Source organism: Dermacentor andersoni, chromosome 2 (genome assembly GCF_023375885.2).
Source record: "Dermacentor andersoni chromosome 2, qqDerAnde1_hic_scaffold, whole genome shotgun sequence".
Lineage (NCBI taxonomy): Eukaryota > Metazoa > Arthropoda > Arachnida > Ixodida > Ixodidae > Dermacentor > Dermacentor andersoni.
Genome location: NC_092815.1, coordinates 107418032 through 107433757, shown reverse-complemented (window position 1 = coordinate 107433757; position 15726 = coordinate 107418032). Strand labels below are relative to the sequence as shown.

Sequence of the window (15726 nt, the reverse complement as noted above, 5' to 3'; positions counted from 1 at the left end):
CAAACCCTTATAGTGGGTATGAGCCACATTTACAGGAAACCCACCAACAACCAACTTCAGCTTTCCCACGGTTCCTTCTCTCGCGCAAGTGCGGGTAAGTAAACATTGCAGCAATATGAAGTTGCAAGTCGGAAACAGACACGCCAAACCTGCTTCGAGGAGAGGGAGCTCTTACAACGCAGAACGCCGCTTCAAATTTCGCAATGTTTTGCCCCAGGACTGGCTACAATTAATATTCTTAGGCAGAATACTGCTAGAAAATAATGCCTTGAGCAATATCATTAGCATATACCGCCGGGCACCTTGAATTTCTTTCTTTTTTTTTTTTTTCGTACCTCATATGCTCTGCAAAGAAAATGGGAGAGAACAAAATTTGAAGAAAAAAAATGGGGACTAAGCTTGGCGACCTAATCGCACAAAGGAAACCAACACTTGTCCAAAACACCGCGGGCCTGCGCTAGACCCCGACGAAGAAAGCATACACTGCTGCACCGTCGGTGAAAAACGAGGAGGCGAAGAAACCAAAAGTAAACACTCGGAGGAAATGCTCGGGGCGAGTTAAAACGGATCCAAACTGCGTGCTGCTCAGAGGCCACCACTGCGACGGCGACCCCCACCGAGGAACACAAGCGAGCGCGCAACGAGGCGGAGATGAGCGTGCCGTTCGTATCGCTTCACAGCCGTTTTCGCAAGACGCGGCTTCGCGATCGCGGCCGCAGCAATTAAATGACGAGGATGGTATACACACCAGCCGAGGAGGGGCTAACCGAAAGACGTTAATGCATCGAATTTCTTCGTTTTCTCCTCCCTTCGGTCAAAGAACACACTGCGGGTGACGGGCGGTAGCCGACGGCCCATTCGGAAGACGATCAAGCGTGAAAGCAAACAAAACAAAAACATCGGAAACTTTGAAGGGCCTTGGCTCGCTGGCACCGGCGCGGCAGCGCGGAGCAAGAGATCAAACCAAATTTGACGCACGCACTCGCAGTAGCGTCTGCACGGGTTCGTGCCAGACTCGGCAGCGATGCTTCATGAAGCGTCCGCAAAGTCGGGCGCTGGACCGCAAAATGGTACTCGTGCTTGACAAAGACACCGCAGTGTACGGGACAAAGAGGAGAATTAAACTTTTTGGACGACCACCGCGGAGTTCGCGAGACATCCCGAGTTGTTTTCAGGGGGTAGCGATAATGCCGCGGTATTTTTAATTGGCCTTAATGCGAAATCGAGTCAAGGGAGAAAGTAAAATAAATACAAAGCAGGCCCGTGGTAAGAGAAAAGGCTTGACAGACAGCTCTCCCTCGGCGGGGAATCGAACATCTCTGAGCACCTCGACTGAAAACACTCCTAGGTGAGATCGCTAGGCAGCCAGAACTCTTAAAAGCGTAGTACTCACGCAAGCACTAGCGGCGTTTGCAACAAAAGCACCCAAGCCAACGCATCCTGAAGAGTCGTTTTTTTTTTCAGCAGCCAGAACACACAACAAAACGATCTTGGCCCGCCATTTTGAACGGCAACGTCGGCGATCGCAGGTCCGCCTGACGTCGGAATGCCCAAGCTCTCATTTGGAAAAAAGTAGTCTGCGGGATACCTGCGTCATGGGGAGCCGACCCGCTGACAACATTTAACGCGTCATACGCGCCAATCAAAGCTGAACTATGCAGACAGAAGTAAATGACAAGGGAGGCTGTGCGCTGAAAACAGTTGGGTTTCTATTTCTCCACAATTTTTGCTGCTTCTGCGGGTCCGGATCAATGCATGCAGTCCCCAGCTGCTCCAGGAGAGCGCTCGGCGGATTGCCATGTACAGTACGTCAGCGGTGGAGAAGCCAATGCCATTACTTGAACTTGAAGACGCCGACGGCCACCCCGGCTATGGAAACAAAGCCTCCGCGGTTCATCTCGCAGGTTCCCGTGATGCCAAAGTCCTTGCCCACGACGCAGAACCACGTGGGGCCGTATTTGGTCTCAAAGGCGGTCTTGATGGTGGTGGCGATGTCGGCCCAGTCCTTCGAATCCTTCATGGCCTTGGAGGCCACGTCACGGAGTTCGTTGATCATATCCTGGGGCAGGTCCCCGTAGTGGACCTCGACGTCCATGGCGGGATCCTTGGAGTCCATGCCAGCCGGCGGGGGTGCGTTAGCGGTCGCCGCAGCCATTGCAGCTCAGAGGTCGTGGCGGGGGCAGAGCTCGTTCCAAGCCCGGTTCCGAACGCTTCCACGGGCAGCGGTCCACAGCAAGCGCAGCTCGTGACCGGTGACAACGAGCTCGCGTGGCGAATGGGCGCCCGACGCGCGGACCAGCGCGTTTTCGCAGTGGACACTTTGTCCTCGTCTCGCGCATGTCGACTACACGAGCGTGCCTTTGGTCGCGTAATTTCGCTCGCACATGCATGGTCGTTAGGGCTCCACCGATTCCTGCGCGGGTACTTGGACTCATGTTCCCGCTGCATTAAAAAAAAAAAGAAAAAAAAAACCTCTAGCGCTCACTGCATACGTATATACATATCTGACAATCTCTAACATTGAATCCGCATCCCCGACACTGTGGCTTTTCTTCCTTTATCTTCACGAGACCCCGTCCAGCTACAGATCTACCATGCATGTATCGACGCCACTGGTGGTCTGCACCAGCTCCAAAGCGCGTGAATCTTACTGAACACATTAACAGCACAAATAAATAAGACATTCTCTCACTCTCTATCTTGCATATGGAGAGAGAGAGAATATACTTGCAGGAAGTGCAGAGAATGGGCCAGCATACTCTGATCTGCTGCCCTGCAGTGGGTAAGCACAAAATGGGCAGCAGAAAGGATTACAGATGATGACGAGAGCGAAGGAAAAGTGCACATAACTACATCACTTCGATTGCCGCGACGCAATAAGCTTAAGTATCGGTGCGACCCAATTTACTGAATATATCCCTGCGATCGCTATCTGCGTTCTCTAATTTAGCACTTTATCGAAACATAAAGCACCATCCAAATAACCTAGCGATATGCATCCGGAGTTGCACCACAGAAAACGCTCTTTGACGCTAATTGTGCAACGGTATGTGCCCGAACACCACTGCCAATCAAGATTTCTTGAGAGTGACGCTGGTAATCCAGTACTGTGTACGCAGAGATAATTGTAGCAGTGTTTTAGAGCCGCTGGCATACGTGCAATGCATGATCTTACCATTCAATCACTCATCGTTTAAATACCGCTCTCATGGCCACTCGTCTTCAGATATTTCTTTCTTGCATTTCTCTTCGCTTTTTGTACCTGCTCCGTCACTCACAACAGCTGCCTTCTAGGCAGCGCGTACACGTACTCGGCTTCTACGCTTCCTTGCTTAGCTCCTGGTATACAGGCGACGATATGCGTAGCCGTTTTCACACACGTGCACCTAAATCACTATCGCGGTGTGATAGCGGTTGACAACGTCGTTGTTGTAAAATTGACGTGCCTGAACGAAGACACGTACAAGACCGAAATCGCTCTGTTTTCTTATTTCATTTTCCCTCTCTCGCTCTCGCTCTTCCAGACTATGAAATGTAACCTAAAACCAAAATGCGCGCTCGTGAGCTCGCGAACGTCAGCTCAAAGCTTATGGAAACACAATTTCGTCGCTTCAAGAGCAACGCCTAACCCTTCGTTCCAAAATAATCGCCAGTGCTGGAGAGTCAAAACTGCGTTCACACATCGCGAACGAAGTACGAACGTTAACCGACAAAACCGACATCCGAGGACGGCGCACACCATAGTCACGGTGCCGTAGTGCGGACACTTGGCTCTGGCTAGCGGTCATTTTAATTAGGCCTAAGAGGTCCATAAAAAAAGAATAAAAGTGAGAAGCGGCTCTGGCGCCTTGTCGCCGCGAAAGAGAAAATAATGAGGAAGTAAAAAAGAAGACGAAAGAAAGAAGGTCTGCGGGGTAGCAGTGGCGGCGATCAATATCAACGTGCTGCAGCAAAAGACAAGAAGAGGAAAGAGGGAGCATCTGGAAGGAGAGAGAGAGCTAAAGGGCTTTCATCGTGCGGTGAACACTCCAAGCACCTCCATGCCGGAGAAATGCCAAGACTTTCGAGAGACCGCGGTCTTCCTTTGAGGTATTGAGAATGCCGACGAGTTGAGTGAAAGTGCGCGAGCCTCTGACCGCCAGTGACGCTTCACAATAGGTTAGGAAACCGACAATAATATGTGTGGTCCGATCCGAAGCATAGAGCAGCCAGGGCGACGCCCGTTTTTACGATACAGCGTAATTTCTTCTTTACTCTGCAATGCACAACCACCTACCGCAGTCAGAAAAGTCAACCGAAGTGCGCCTATTGGACGAGTGGAAAACGAAGCGATAGTTTTCAATCAGACTCGCCGTTATATGACGCGAGTGGAAGGTTATCGTCCGCCATAGGTTTGCGCGACAACTGCTAAACATTCAAAATTTTTATTCAATTTGCAGCAACCCGGTTTTTGATGGGCAGGCTCTATTTGAGCACCCTTTGCGACTGAAACTGTAGATAGCTTAGTAGTCACAGCGGTAGCAGACGACGCCGACTGCGTCACTCCACCGCGAGACAGCGCGCCTGCTGGCCTGCTGGCACCGCAGCTCGCTCCGCTCTCTTCCGAAGCCTTTTCTTGCTTTCTTTTTTCTCTTCTCCTTTTTATATACGCTCTCTCTTTGGCGCTCTCCCTACTAGTTCTTTATGTTATTCTTTCTGCTCCTTCATGGCCGTTTTTTTTTTTACCTTGCTCTTTTTTTAACTCGTTGCAGCTTTCACCTTCTTTCCCTGTCCCGAGCGGTCGTTCATTTATCGAGCTTCATCGCCCCCTCTTCCACACGCCCGCTTCCGTGGCTGTGTCCTCCGTGGAACCCCATCGCTGAACTCTGCCTGCAGATTTATCTCTCGGGGTTCGAAGCGCATAGCTCTGTTTCAATCCTTGGTCGCTATCGACGGCGGCTGCTCTGTGCTCATGTATTGATCACGCGTCTTTATATCTAACTGAACCAGAAAAAAAAAAAAGAGAGATTAAAGGTAAAAGACAAGAAAAAAATTGGCAATGCAATCTTCTTTATTAATATTTTTCTTAGTTTTCGTTTTGCTTTAACTTCAGCAGACGAGATGACTACACGTCATTAATAGTAAGTACTATAACTATAAGTACTAGTACTATAACGAATTAACTATTCTAATGAATGGATATGAAGGAAATTGCTGCTGGTTCGAGCGGCCGACACCTGAACGATGGACAGCAGTCGAGGAGGGATTATGGGATTAACAGGACAGGGCGATAAGATAGCTGAAGGGAGCCGGTAGAGAATGAGATAAGGCCGTTCAGATTGGATATACAAGGTTCGTGACTATCGCGCACATCATGGTTCACGTGTTTGGCACCACATATTTTTGTTTGCTGAACCGATCACACACGCCGACAAGGAAGTCTGCATGCATATCGGCGTTATCAACGCTACAGCTTGTGATTGCTATGTTCGCGCGCAAACGAATTAAGGCCGCACCTTGTCTGGCCTTTCGTCCACGTAATGCGAAAAACCGCCCTCTCACACTGCATCAACATTACGTATGTAGTACGAATCGAAAAACGGCAAATCCGGGACGGATATAATTGGAACCCAGCGTTAGGAGACAGAAATAGCGTCCTCCGAGTGCGCTTACTATATCACCCGTTCGCCGCCGAAAGCGTCAAGAGTGATGAAAAGGGCAGAACTGCAACATCCGGGTTCTCCGATTTCACAACATGTGTTTACGGAATACCGTGCCCTGCTAAGAAATGATAACTTAATGGAAATGAAAACTGGATAAAAAAAAAAACACAACTGGCTGCCGGTTGGATACAAACCCACGTCTTCGCATTACGCCTGCGATGCTCCGATTACTCATGCTCTTACCAAGTGTCGGCCAGTTTATTTTTTCACCCATTTTCATTTCCACGGCGGGCGACCTGTCGCTTTCAATGGGATGCACCTGCTGCTCGTAGAGCGAACATGTGCGCTGGCGCAAAGTCCACTAAGAATAGCGAAAACAGCCTCCTTACATAGCAACTCCAGATGACATTTGTCACGTATTTTTCCTAATGCACAGTTTTGTTTCTGTGCGTATTCTTCCTCGGTTTTTTGCAATTGCAAAAAACATCTAAACCTTTTACTTCCTCCTTTCTGTTACGCGGCTTTCTCCCGCTGCATGTGTTTCCATATCGAACGTTGTTACGTTTCGCCTACAACGCGCGGTAATGCCGGCGCGGATGCAACGGACGCCGGGGCTTCGTTCAAAGCGGCGGACATTTTGGCCCGTTCGACGCCGCCGCAACGCCTCCCCGCCAAGCGTGTCCAGGCGTGTTTCAGTGCCACGTGTCTTCGTATGTGCGTGTGTGTGTGTGTGCCCACGCTTGTCAAAGCGCGGCAGCCGGGGAGCGGAGCTCCCCAAGTGAGGTGCCAGGAGGTCTGTCCGTCGGCGGGTTGGCGATGCGTCACTACACTCGGCTCACCATGTCTCTCGGCTCGACCGTGCGCGCCGTCGTGGGCTCATGCTCCGCCGTCGCGTGGGCTCATCCCGTGACCTTCCTTCTGGCCCGCGACGCCGAGAGTATAAGAGCAGCTGCCCCCGGACGCCAGGAGAGAGGCTCCGATTTGTTCTGTTGAGTTACGTGCTCTCCCGTCTCTCCACTTCGGTCGACCTGACCGGCCGCTCTTTTGCTATGTTAGAATAAACAAGTTGTTCTGTTACCAGTCTACTCTTGCTTTGCCGGGACCTTCGGATGCTTCCAGTGCCCCAGGCCGCCAGGCCAACGCTACCCTTGGGGCTTGCGACCCATTCGCAATAACGGGCGTCAGCACCGAGACCCCAACAACGTACGTTTTATTAGAAACAAGCTTCATTCACTCAGACAGTCCGGAACGCTCGCCCAATGAACTTTCTTTTCCTCTTTACTTTTGCTCTGGAATTGCGACATTGCGCGGTTTGTTATCCCTTATTCGACAGGTCGTCAAGGAGCGCCGCAACGATTCACCACGCGTCAGTCGGCGTATTTGCTCTCTTTCGCAATGCCGTCATCGAGGAAAGGAAGGTGCGAGATGTTCTGATGTTGCAAACTTAGGTCGTGCTACAGTATACATAGTCGGCCACCTGTTTGTATATACCATAACATCGACACGTCGACCTGAGCCGTGTCATTCACCGCTCGAGCGAGAAAAAAAAAAATTGAAAAGAAATGAAAAGGAAAGGAAAAAAAAAAGGAAAGCACGTTCAGTTAGAAAGCTCGTAGACATCTCGCCAGAGAAGGCCTCTCTTCTCCTGAGAGCGTGTAATAGCCTGTCGAGAGCGCGTGCTGAGGAAAAAACCAGTTTCTGCTACTTCGCCAGCCGCCGCCGGCGCTCCGCAATCGCGAAATAAAAGGAGGCCTCCATCACTTGCCTCCCCGTCAACGTGTTTCGCCCCCCCCCCCCCTCCTCCCCCCGCCCAAGTTCGTTTTAGCCTGCGAGCACTCAAGCACTCGCGCAAAAACACTGTGTACAAGCAGACCACAAACACACACGCACGGACGCGTTCTCTACACGGATGGACACATCCTCCTTTCGACCACTTCCCCCTCTCCCCTTCTTTTTTTGTTTCCCTCCTTTTTCGTTTATTCTTTTTTTGCTTGAGTGGTTCCACCACGTTCCACTACAAACACGAAGGCGCACGCCCCTGCAGGAGATCGAGGTTGTGTACACAACGCAAGAAACACCCCTTTGATCGAGCCTTTCGCGAGGACCACGTGACCACGTTTCGTGGCGAAAGACATTTCTGCGCGTCGTGTTTTGCAAGTGTGTGCGTTAAAGTGTGCGTGCGCTCGGCGCGCCCCGAAGTAGCGGAAGGCAAGCGTGCGCGCGGCTTGGCCGTCGCGTTTGATCGACGAGTGAAACGAGTACGAACGTTGACGCGTCGTCGAGAGGACCAAAATGAGCGGCGAGAGAAAGACTGGGGAAGAGCTCCTTGTCACGTGTTTCACGACGACGTGCGTATTGTATGCACGAGAAGGAGGACGACGCGAGAGGCGCGTGGGAAACCAAAAGTTCAGCGATGACGCGGGTGGCAGTTGCGATGGAATTCACAGCACGTATACGCACTGCCGCCTGCATATATGATCGTCATTAAACAGGCGCTTGGTGTCGAGAACGTTCTGACGCACAAACCAAAGGTATAGGGATCCGAGAGAAAAAAATGATAATGAAATAATAAAATGCAATATTAAAAAAGGTGCGCAAATAATGGGGAACGCGATTGATTGATTCGCGGGTTTTAACGCCTCAGAGCGACACTCGGGCTCCGGATGAATTCTGGCTCCCTGCGGTTCTTTAACGCACATTTAAATCTATGTAAACTAGCGTTTTTTTACGTTTAGTCTCCATCGAAATGCGACCACCGCATCGGGGAATCGAATCTACGGCCTCGTGCTCAGAGCCTCTATACGACGGGTAATGGAGACGATCACACACACGTTCCAGTAAGAAGTCAGCCCGAACACCAGCGTGGGAGGAATAAAAGAGGCGTACGAAGAGGGCCAATGCGCAGATCAGGAAAAACTCATTTCACCGCATGTTAGTGTGCATTTGCGTGTTGGGGATCAGTTTTCGCGTCAACGGAAAAAAGAGAGCCTTTAGCTTCACTTTTGGCTCACAAACTCGTTACCGTACGTCTTCAGTCCCCCATGTAATAAAGACTTCTGTTAACGGTGCACAGAAGAGTTATAGACACCCTTCCATATAACGGCTGTTCCCTTTTTGTCAACTACTGTCTCAAGACTACACTCGAAGGCGACCATTTGGAAGCTATATGTACCGCATAGACTACAATGTAAATTAACAAGTTAATGTTTAATGCAAGTTAACCGCCGCTGCTGTCGGTAGGCAGACTGGCCGGACTATAATTTCATGCACACTCTTAAAAAAAGTTTGCGCCCTCTGAGGCTTATCTTGGCACGCAACAGTAATCGTCCTATATTTTGCTCGCCTTTCCTTTCTTTAACGCTGCGCGCGAGGTACTTCAGGGTCACGAACGGCGTGCGCGTTATCAATGTGACGAATACACTCTTTAAAAAATTTGCACCCTTTGGGGCTCATCTTGTCCCGCAACGATAATCGTCATCTGTTTTGCTTGCGTTTCCTTTCTGGAAAACTCTGCGCTCGCTGCTTTCCTGTCAAGAATGCTACGTCACGCTGATAACGCGGGTGCCGTTGGTGACCCGGAAGTACCGGGTACGTGAAATTGGAACAGTACACAAGATATATGATGACACCCAATCCCAACCTCAAAAGCGTAACACCGGACAACAGATCCACGGCACAATGGGAGGCCCAGCCCGGATCCGACCTGCCAGAAATGCCTCGCGGACCGGGCGGCGAGAACTAACCACAATTCGACGTCTGTTTCCGTCTCCCGAGATGGCGTCAGGCGCATTCAACGAGCAAAAACATAGCCTTATTTTAAATCCAGAGGGCGCCAACCTTTGTAAGGTGAATTTGGACATTACCAAAGGAAGGTCCGCACCAGAGGGCCTGACCATCGTGAATCTTCAGTATACGAATCACTGCATCAACAAAGCCTCTCTCTCTCTCTCTCTCTCTCTCTCTCTCTCTCTCTCTATTGTTGTTGGTGGCAAGATAAGACCAAAAAAAGGCGCAAGCTTTTCTTGCGAGTGAAGTTTACAAGAGAAGGAAGTATATTCATATCTGTAGACAGTCCACTGACCTTTTCAACTAATTTACACATTCATAAGCGTCGGCCCAGCGACGCGAATGAAACTTGTTTTTTTCAACGTTCGACTGGTGGTTACAAGCGAATCGCATGTGCCCTCGCGACACGTTGCTGGAAAGGAAATTGCCAGGATGATTTACACATCACAGAATCGATAAACTGGCCGTCTTGCCGACAGGCAGTTCGTCGCTGTCTTCACAACAAAGGGAAATAAATGAATAGGGTTTTTTGGATACCGCGGGTTTTTGAAACGACTGTCGAAGTTTGTTGAACATAAGGGGTTAGCGACGGAATTTTAATTTTTACTGGCCAATCCTTACAGCAGTGGCGGAGATCAGAATTTGCCCGATAACCACCGATACGATTGTTAATTGATAAAATGTCACTATATTTAGCTGCTAAAAACCAACTTTGCTTTTGTTTTTTTGCCTATTAAAGCGTGTAGGAGACGTTGATATCATGGGTGATGCCCGCTACGCCTTCTCTCTTTTATATAAGATATAGGTCGGCTAAAACAAACACACACACGAGATAATATATCAACACAAAAGGTAAACAAAAGGTCCGAAAGCGGTAACGCAGAGTTGACATAAAGTTTAAATTAGCACATTGTACGACACAACACACAAATTTATATATCAATGTCATTTAAGATTATAGCACAATCACTTGCAGTTCACTTGTACTTCACTTGTCCACGATACAATACAAGGTTACACCACAGGTTGTATCAAAATCAAAATTCAATCAAAAAGTTGGTTAGGTTCAAGCTATAGTACGCCTCGCCATGCAATATTGGACCCCCGGTCATCAGCGCCAGTTTCTTATCTTGAAGCTATCCAGAACCGCTCAGCTCGTTTTATATTTATTTATTGATATATTTATTAAAATTATTATCGTGCTTCTAGCCCCGCGTCTGTACTGAAGTCGTCGCTCAATCTTCCGAACTCTCTTGCAGAATAACGACTGCCCGACTCTGCCTTTTCCACAAGATCTTTTCCTCCAACCATGATCTCAAGAACGCCCTTTTTTCCGGCGCCATCGTACATCTCTCGTCACGTGTTGATCATCCGCTTTAAAGTTCAAGTGCCAAGCCGCCGCACGAACTTGTACTTTCGTTCGCCAAAGGCGTCATCGGGATGACATCACCTCCCCGCCTCCATTGCCTGCAACCCGGAATCAATCTGCGTCCGAGGCTTACATCTGCAACAATGTACCACAAGTGTACCACTCCTCTTTGTAACTCCATAATGGCACTGAGTGTGTTGAATAAATAAATAAGTAAATAAATAAATAGATTAAATAAATAAATAAATAAAAGGGGGCACTTAATAACTGTAGCGTATAACCGTGGAACATAATTCATGGAGATCATGTTACATTGAAGCTCTAGTAATTATCCGCAATCCTTGTCGTTTCCAAAAATTAAGGCGCTAACTGCGCACTTTTGTAGTTCAGCTGTTGGATACAGCCCCAATATTTTTTTTTTCCAATGAGAGCGGCCGCTCGTTAAGAGTTACACAATTTATCTGCGCAACTTTTTTCGGTGTTGAGCCTGAATACTGCGGTGCAACACACGAGGTTTTCGGTACCTTCTGGGCCCGCATTGACAAAACATTCTTACGCCAAAAGCGTACGTGCCAGCCAATAGTGATGTAGGACATTATTAGCGAAGGCGACCAGTCAGCCAATGTAAAAGGGCACTTACGAACGAAAAGCTTTGTGAATTCGCCCCGCCACACATACACACGCGCGCACTGTGCACGCAGTGCCTAGTCATAATCTGTGTATTACTGTGTCGAGAGAACGTGTGACTGTTAGTGAAATAGTGGAGTGTATTTTTGAGTCAAATTGAAATAGAACGGAGTTTCGACCACCGTCTTCAAACCAATTAGCTCTCGGCAATCGGGCTGACAGTCGACGTAAACTGTTTCGTGCATCGCAGTGAGAGAGAGTTTATCAGAATGGGTCTCATTTTTCGGTGTACGCCACGTGTGCTAAATTGCCTGCCGTTGTGTAGCCTGGAATGTCACAGTGACTATAGGAAGGGACTGCGATATGGTTTCGTTTTGCAAGCCCCCTTATCACCTTTGCTTATATCTTTTATACTTCATTTAGTAGGGAATGACCATTTTTTGTTCATGCTCGCGGAATTAATTCTCAGCAAAGATGCTTGAGAGTCGCTCAGGAGGACCAGTTTAAGTGGGTGTGAGCGTATGAAGGTCAGTGCAGACATTATGGCATATAGTTCGGCAGGGGTAGAGATGAAGTGACGCCTGATAATTTCAACATTCTGTTCTCTCGTAATGCAGACGCTGAACTTTCGATTTGACACGAGCCATCTGTGTAAAGCTGAATGCAAACCCCGTAGGTATATAGCAGACATGCCACAGCGTTAATTGTTTCACGGCTATTACTGGTATAGGTCACATTTGCGAGAGATGCCCGTCACTTTGGTCGAAACCTTTGGAATTGATAACAGCCATGGAGCATACTTAGCTTCTGCTTGCCAAAACGTATTCTCAGGAACAATGTCTCTGCAGTGTTGTATTCTCGCGCGCACATGGGCTCCGTTTCTACGATTTAATTCCTGAAGAAACGGGGGACGTGCATCCTGCGTTGCCAGGCGAGAATAGTGGCGGTATCTCTCAACAAATATTAGTGTGTGTGTGAAAACTTTTGTTGAAATAAGATTCGGAGGCTCGACTTTTTAAGCCAAGCAGGGCCGCTCCCACATTGGCACTGTCAGGCCAAGCCCTTCAGCGACATCACGGGCCCTCTGGGCGGCCCTCAGTTAGTCTTGAAACAATGGGCTTTAAATCTTTTCCACACTACTGTTCATTCTTCAACAAGGTTGGGGAGAGTCACGGGACATCCTGCCAGCATATGTCTGATTCCAATGATGCCATTACAATCGTTGCAGTCCATTTTAATCTTCCTCTATGGATATATTTTATTAATGTGGCACAGCGTGGGATATGTACCTGTTTGCAATAAGCGCAGTGAGACTGCCTGAGCCCTGTTCAGTTTCGAATGTGGCAATGGGAATCGCTCGCGTCCCAGATAATAATGTTTGGTAATGTCATTGTAAGTTACAAAATGATCTCTATATTCCCTGGCTTGATGGTTAACGGCTCGGTTGTGACTGTCACGGTTAGCAAGTCCTCGTGCCAAATCATGAGCAACCTCATTGAGGTTTACCCGAGTCTCGTCCACTTTCCCCGTATGCGCAGGAAACCATCGGATTTCAGTTCTCATAGTCCCAACGGCTTCAAAAAGTTCAGCTGCAATTCCAGCTACGTAGCATTTATCAAAACCCTTTATAGCGGCTTTTGAATCACTGTAAATGCCTGCCTACTTATTACTCCCGATGGCTAGAGCAATTGCCGCTTATTCGGCCATGCACCATGGGGTCCGTGGTAAAAATAGTGATAGCGTTTTGCACCTTTCCTTGAGAATTTGATACAATGGCCGTATATGCTTCTTTACTTTTCACCCAAGCAGCATCAACTATAGATGCCAGTTGGTTCTGCTGCTCTATTTCCTGCAAGAGTGCTTTAGCTCTTGCCTTTCTCCTTTTGATATTATATTCTAAATGCACGTTTCTATAGGGATGGTCGATTCTGATCTTATTCTTAACTTCAGTCCTTAATTCTACTTCAGCCTCTATTGCGCTCCTTGATCTATATCAACAATTAAGTGCCTGAAAAGAAGATTGGCACGCCCTCTGCATTACTGAAGTCCCTGTCGCTGCACGTGGTACTCAAAGACTTAGGTAAAATTCTGGCTAGAAGGCAATAATAACACCATCCGAGGAGCAGGATAGATTCTAAAGGACCGGGGCGGGATACGCTAATATTTGCCCTATATGGCTACACAGTGTACGCGAAGAAATTATGATGTTGAGCAGCCTCGCAGAACCTCGCAGAACATTTATCACTACGGTATAATGTTCTGTTCCACGTATTTAATTTCGCTTCCCATGTTAGTCCTCCATCAATGACAACACTAAAGAACTTAGGTTGCCGTACATAATTCAGAGGTTTCCAATATATTATTAGACTAGACTACTTCATTAGTTTTCTTGTGAATGGACCAACAGCGGTTTTTTTTTTTTCTTGTGAGAGAGCCACGCCTCGACTGATTCAAATTGCGTTGATGTTATCTAAGCCTTATTGCAGATTCTGCTGTATGAAATGAATGTTTGAGCTCCAGATCCATTATGCACAGGTCATCTGAGTAGCTCAGTGAGGCACGTAAGGCATTAGGCAACTGAGATGCAATACAGTTAAATAGAAAATGACTCAACATACTGCCTTGAAAAATTTAAATTATGGGGTTTAACGTGCCAAAACCACTTTCTGATTATGAGGCACGCCGTAGTGGAGGACTCTGGAAACTTCGACCCCCTGGGCTTCTTTAACGTGCACCTAAATCTAAGTACACGGGTGTTTTCGCATTTCGCCCCCATCGAAATGCGGCCGCCGCGGCCGGGATTCGATCCCGCGACCTCGTGCTCAGCAGCCCAACACCATATCCACTGAGCAACCACGGCGGGTCTACTGCCTTGCAGAGCACCCGTGTGCCACCTTGCGCTCCTTGCTCTTTCCATCAACTGCATTGATGAATACTGTTTTTTCTGAGAAAATCTGCTATACATCGCAGAGCCCGGCCAGAAATGCCTTATAGCCTAAGCAGGCCGTGTAAAACACGGATGTGACTTGCTGTACCAAACGCCCAGCTCAATGTTGAGAAAGACGGCAACAGTAAATTTTTTTTTTCCCATAATGTCGTTGGTGCGCATATAGTGCACCGGCAAAAGCAAAATAGAGTATTATAGATTTTCATTAAAAAAGAAAAACGCTGCTGGAGACAACAGCTGTCTCCATTTTCAGGGATACGAGACAGCCGTCGCAGAGACGCGCGGTATACCCGTATAGAGAGTGCAGTGACGATGGCATTCAATTTCCGTCTGTGAAGATCCTTTACTCACGCATGCTGCATGGCTCACTTTTACTTTCCCGAATGTCCCGGCTACGCACACAGTCGGCATTACATTAAAGAGCATTCTCTCGTAGAGTATAAGAAAATATACGACATTTCGTGGCAGTTATAACGCGTACCATTTCTATCAGTCAAAGGTATACCCTGTAAACTTTCCTGCGTGACTAATTAACTGGTGATTCCGCGGAGAGAATTTCTTACCGCGTGCTCCACGCTGCGAAAACCTTTTGCTGTCAAGCCCCCCCCCCCCCCCCCCTCCCCGCACACACACACACACACACACACGTTGGTGCAGAACTCTGCGCGCACATTTGCTTGCATCGCCGTGTCTGCTTGCTCTTGAAAAGGTCAAACAACAAAGTGCCGTCACCATCAAAACCGTAGATTCGAGTTGTACGTGTACACTTTAGTCGGTAAACATGTATCTTCTTTTATCTCTTTTCTAAGACCCCCCCCCCCAAAAAAAAAAATAAAAAATTAAAAAATACAGGTTCTTTAAATGGTCGGTACTATACCATGGCTACATTACGCAGAGTTCGTGGTCTGAGTTTTATTTGCGTTTTCTTGCGTATCTCTCAAAACCAAATTAAAAAAAAATAAGAATTAAAAACAAATTATAAAAAGTTCAACGCCGCGCTATGCGCTTCCTATATGCTCTAAGTACCGTCGGTTAGATTCACTCACAGAAATGCTGCAGTCGATCCGGCTAATTGGAAAATTGGAACGAAGACAAAAGAATCGGCTTAACGTCTCATTTCAGATGCTGCATGGACGAATTGAAATTCATGATGTGTATGTAACGCTGCCTGGGAAACGAAGCGCACGTGTTAATCACAATTATGTTTTACAGTCATACTTTGCTCGAAGGGGTGTGCATCGCTGTTCATTTTTTTCCCAACCGTTACTGAACTGTGCAATGCGTTGATGAGCTTTGTTGTTAATTCAAGCGACGTTTGTCAGTTCGAGCGAGCGCCTTAGATACGTATTTATAGG

The 15726-nt window shown here is 48.0% G+C and overlaps 2 protein-coding genes across 7 annotated transcripts in view; both read right to left on the bottom strand.

The window, feature by feature from the left end:
- The window catches only part of LOC126541464 (uncharacterized), a 72530-nt gene that overhangs the window by 40248 nt on the left and 16556 nt on the right, over positions 1-15726 (bottom strand). For 5 of the 6 annotated variants that reach the window (XM_055076668.2, XM_050188203.3, XM_050188204.3 and 2 more), the window contains exon 1: positions 1394-1594. The exons of the other annotated variant lie outside the window; for it this stretch is intronic. The gene's annotated coding sequence lies outside the window, so the exon portion shown is untranslated. Of the gene's footprint in view, positions 1-1393; positions 1595-15726 lie in introns of those variants that run through there. 6 annotated transcript variants of the gene reach the window in all.
- Positions 1685-2640, bottom strand: LOC126541470 (dynein light chain LC6, flagellar outer arm-like). The gene has a single exon (XM_050188216.3). The coding sequence runs from the start codon at positions 2153-2155 to the stop codon at positions 1835-1837; it is 321 nt and encodes a 106-aa protein (XP_050044173.1). The 5' UTR covers positions 2156-2640; the 3' UTR covers positions 1685-1834.

Coding starts and splice junctions, on each gene's coding strand:
- LOC126541470 (XM_050188216.3), bottom strand. CDS start 2,155: ATGGCTGCGGCGACCGCTAACGCACCCCCGCCGGCTGGCATGGACTCC.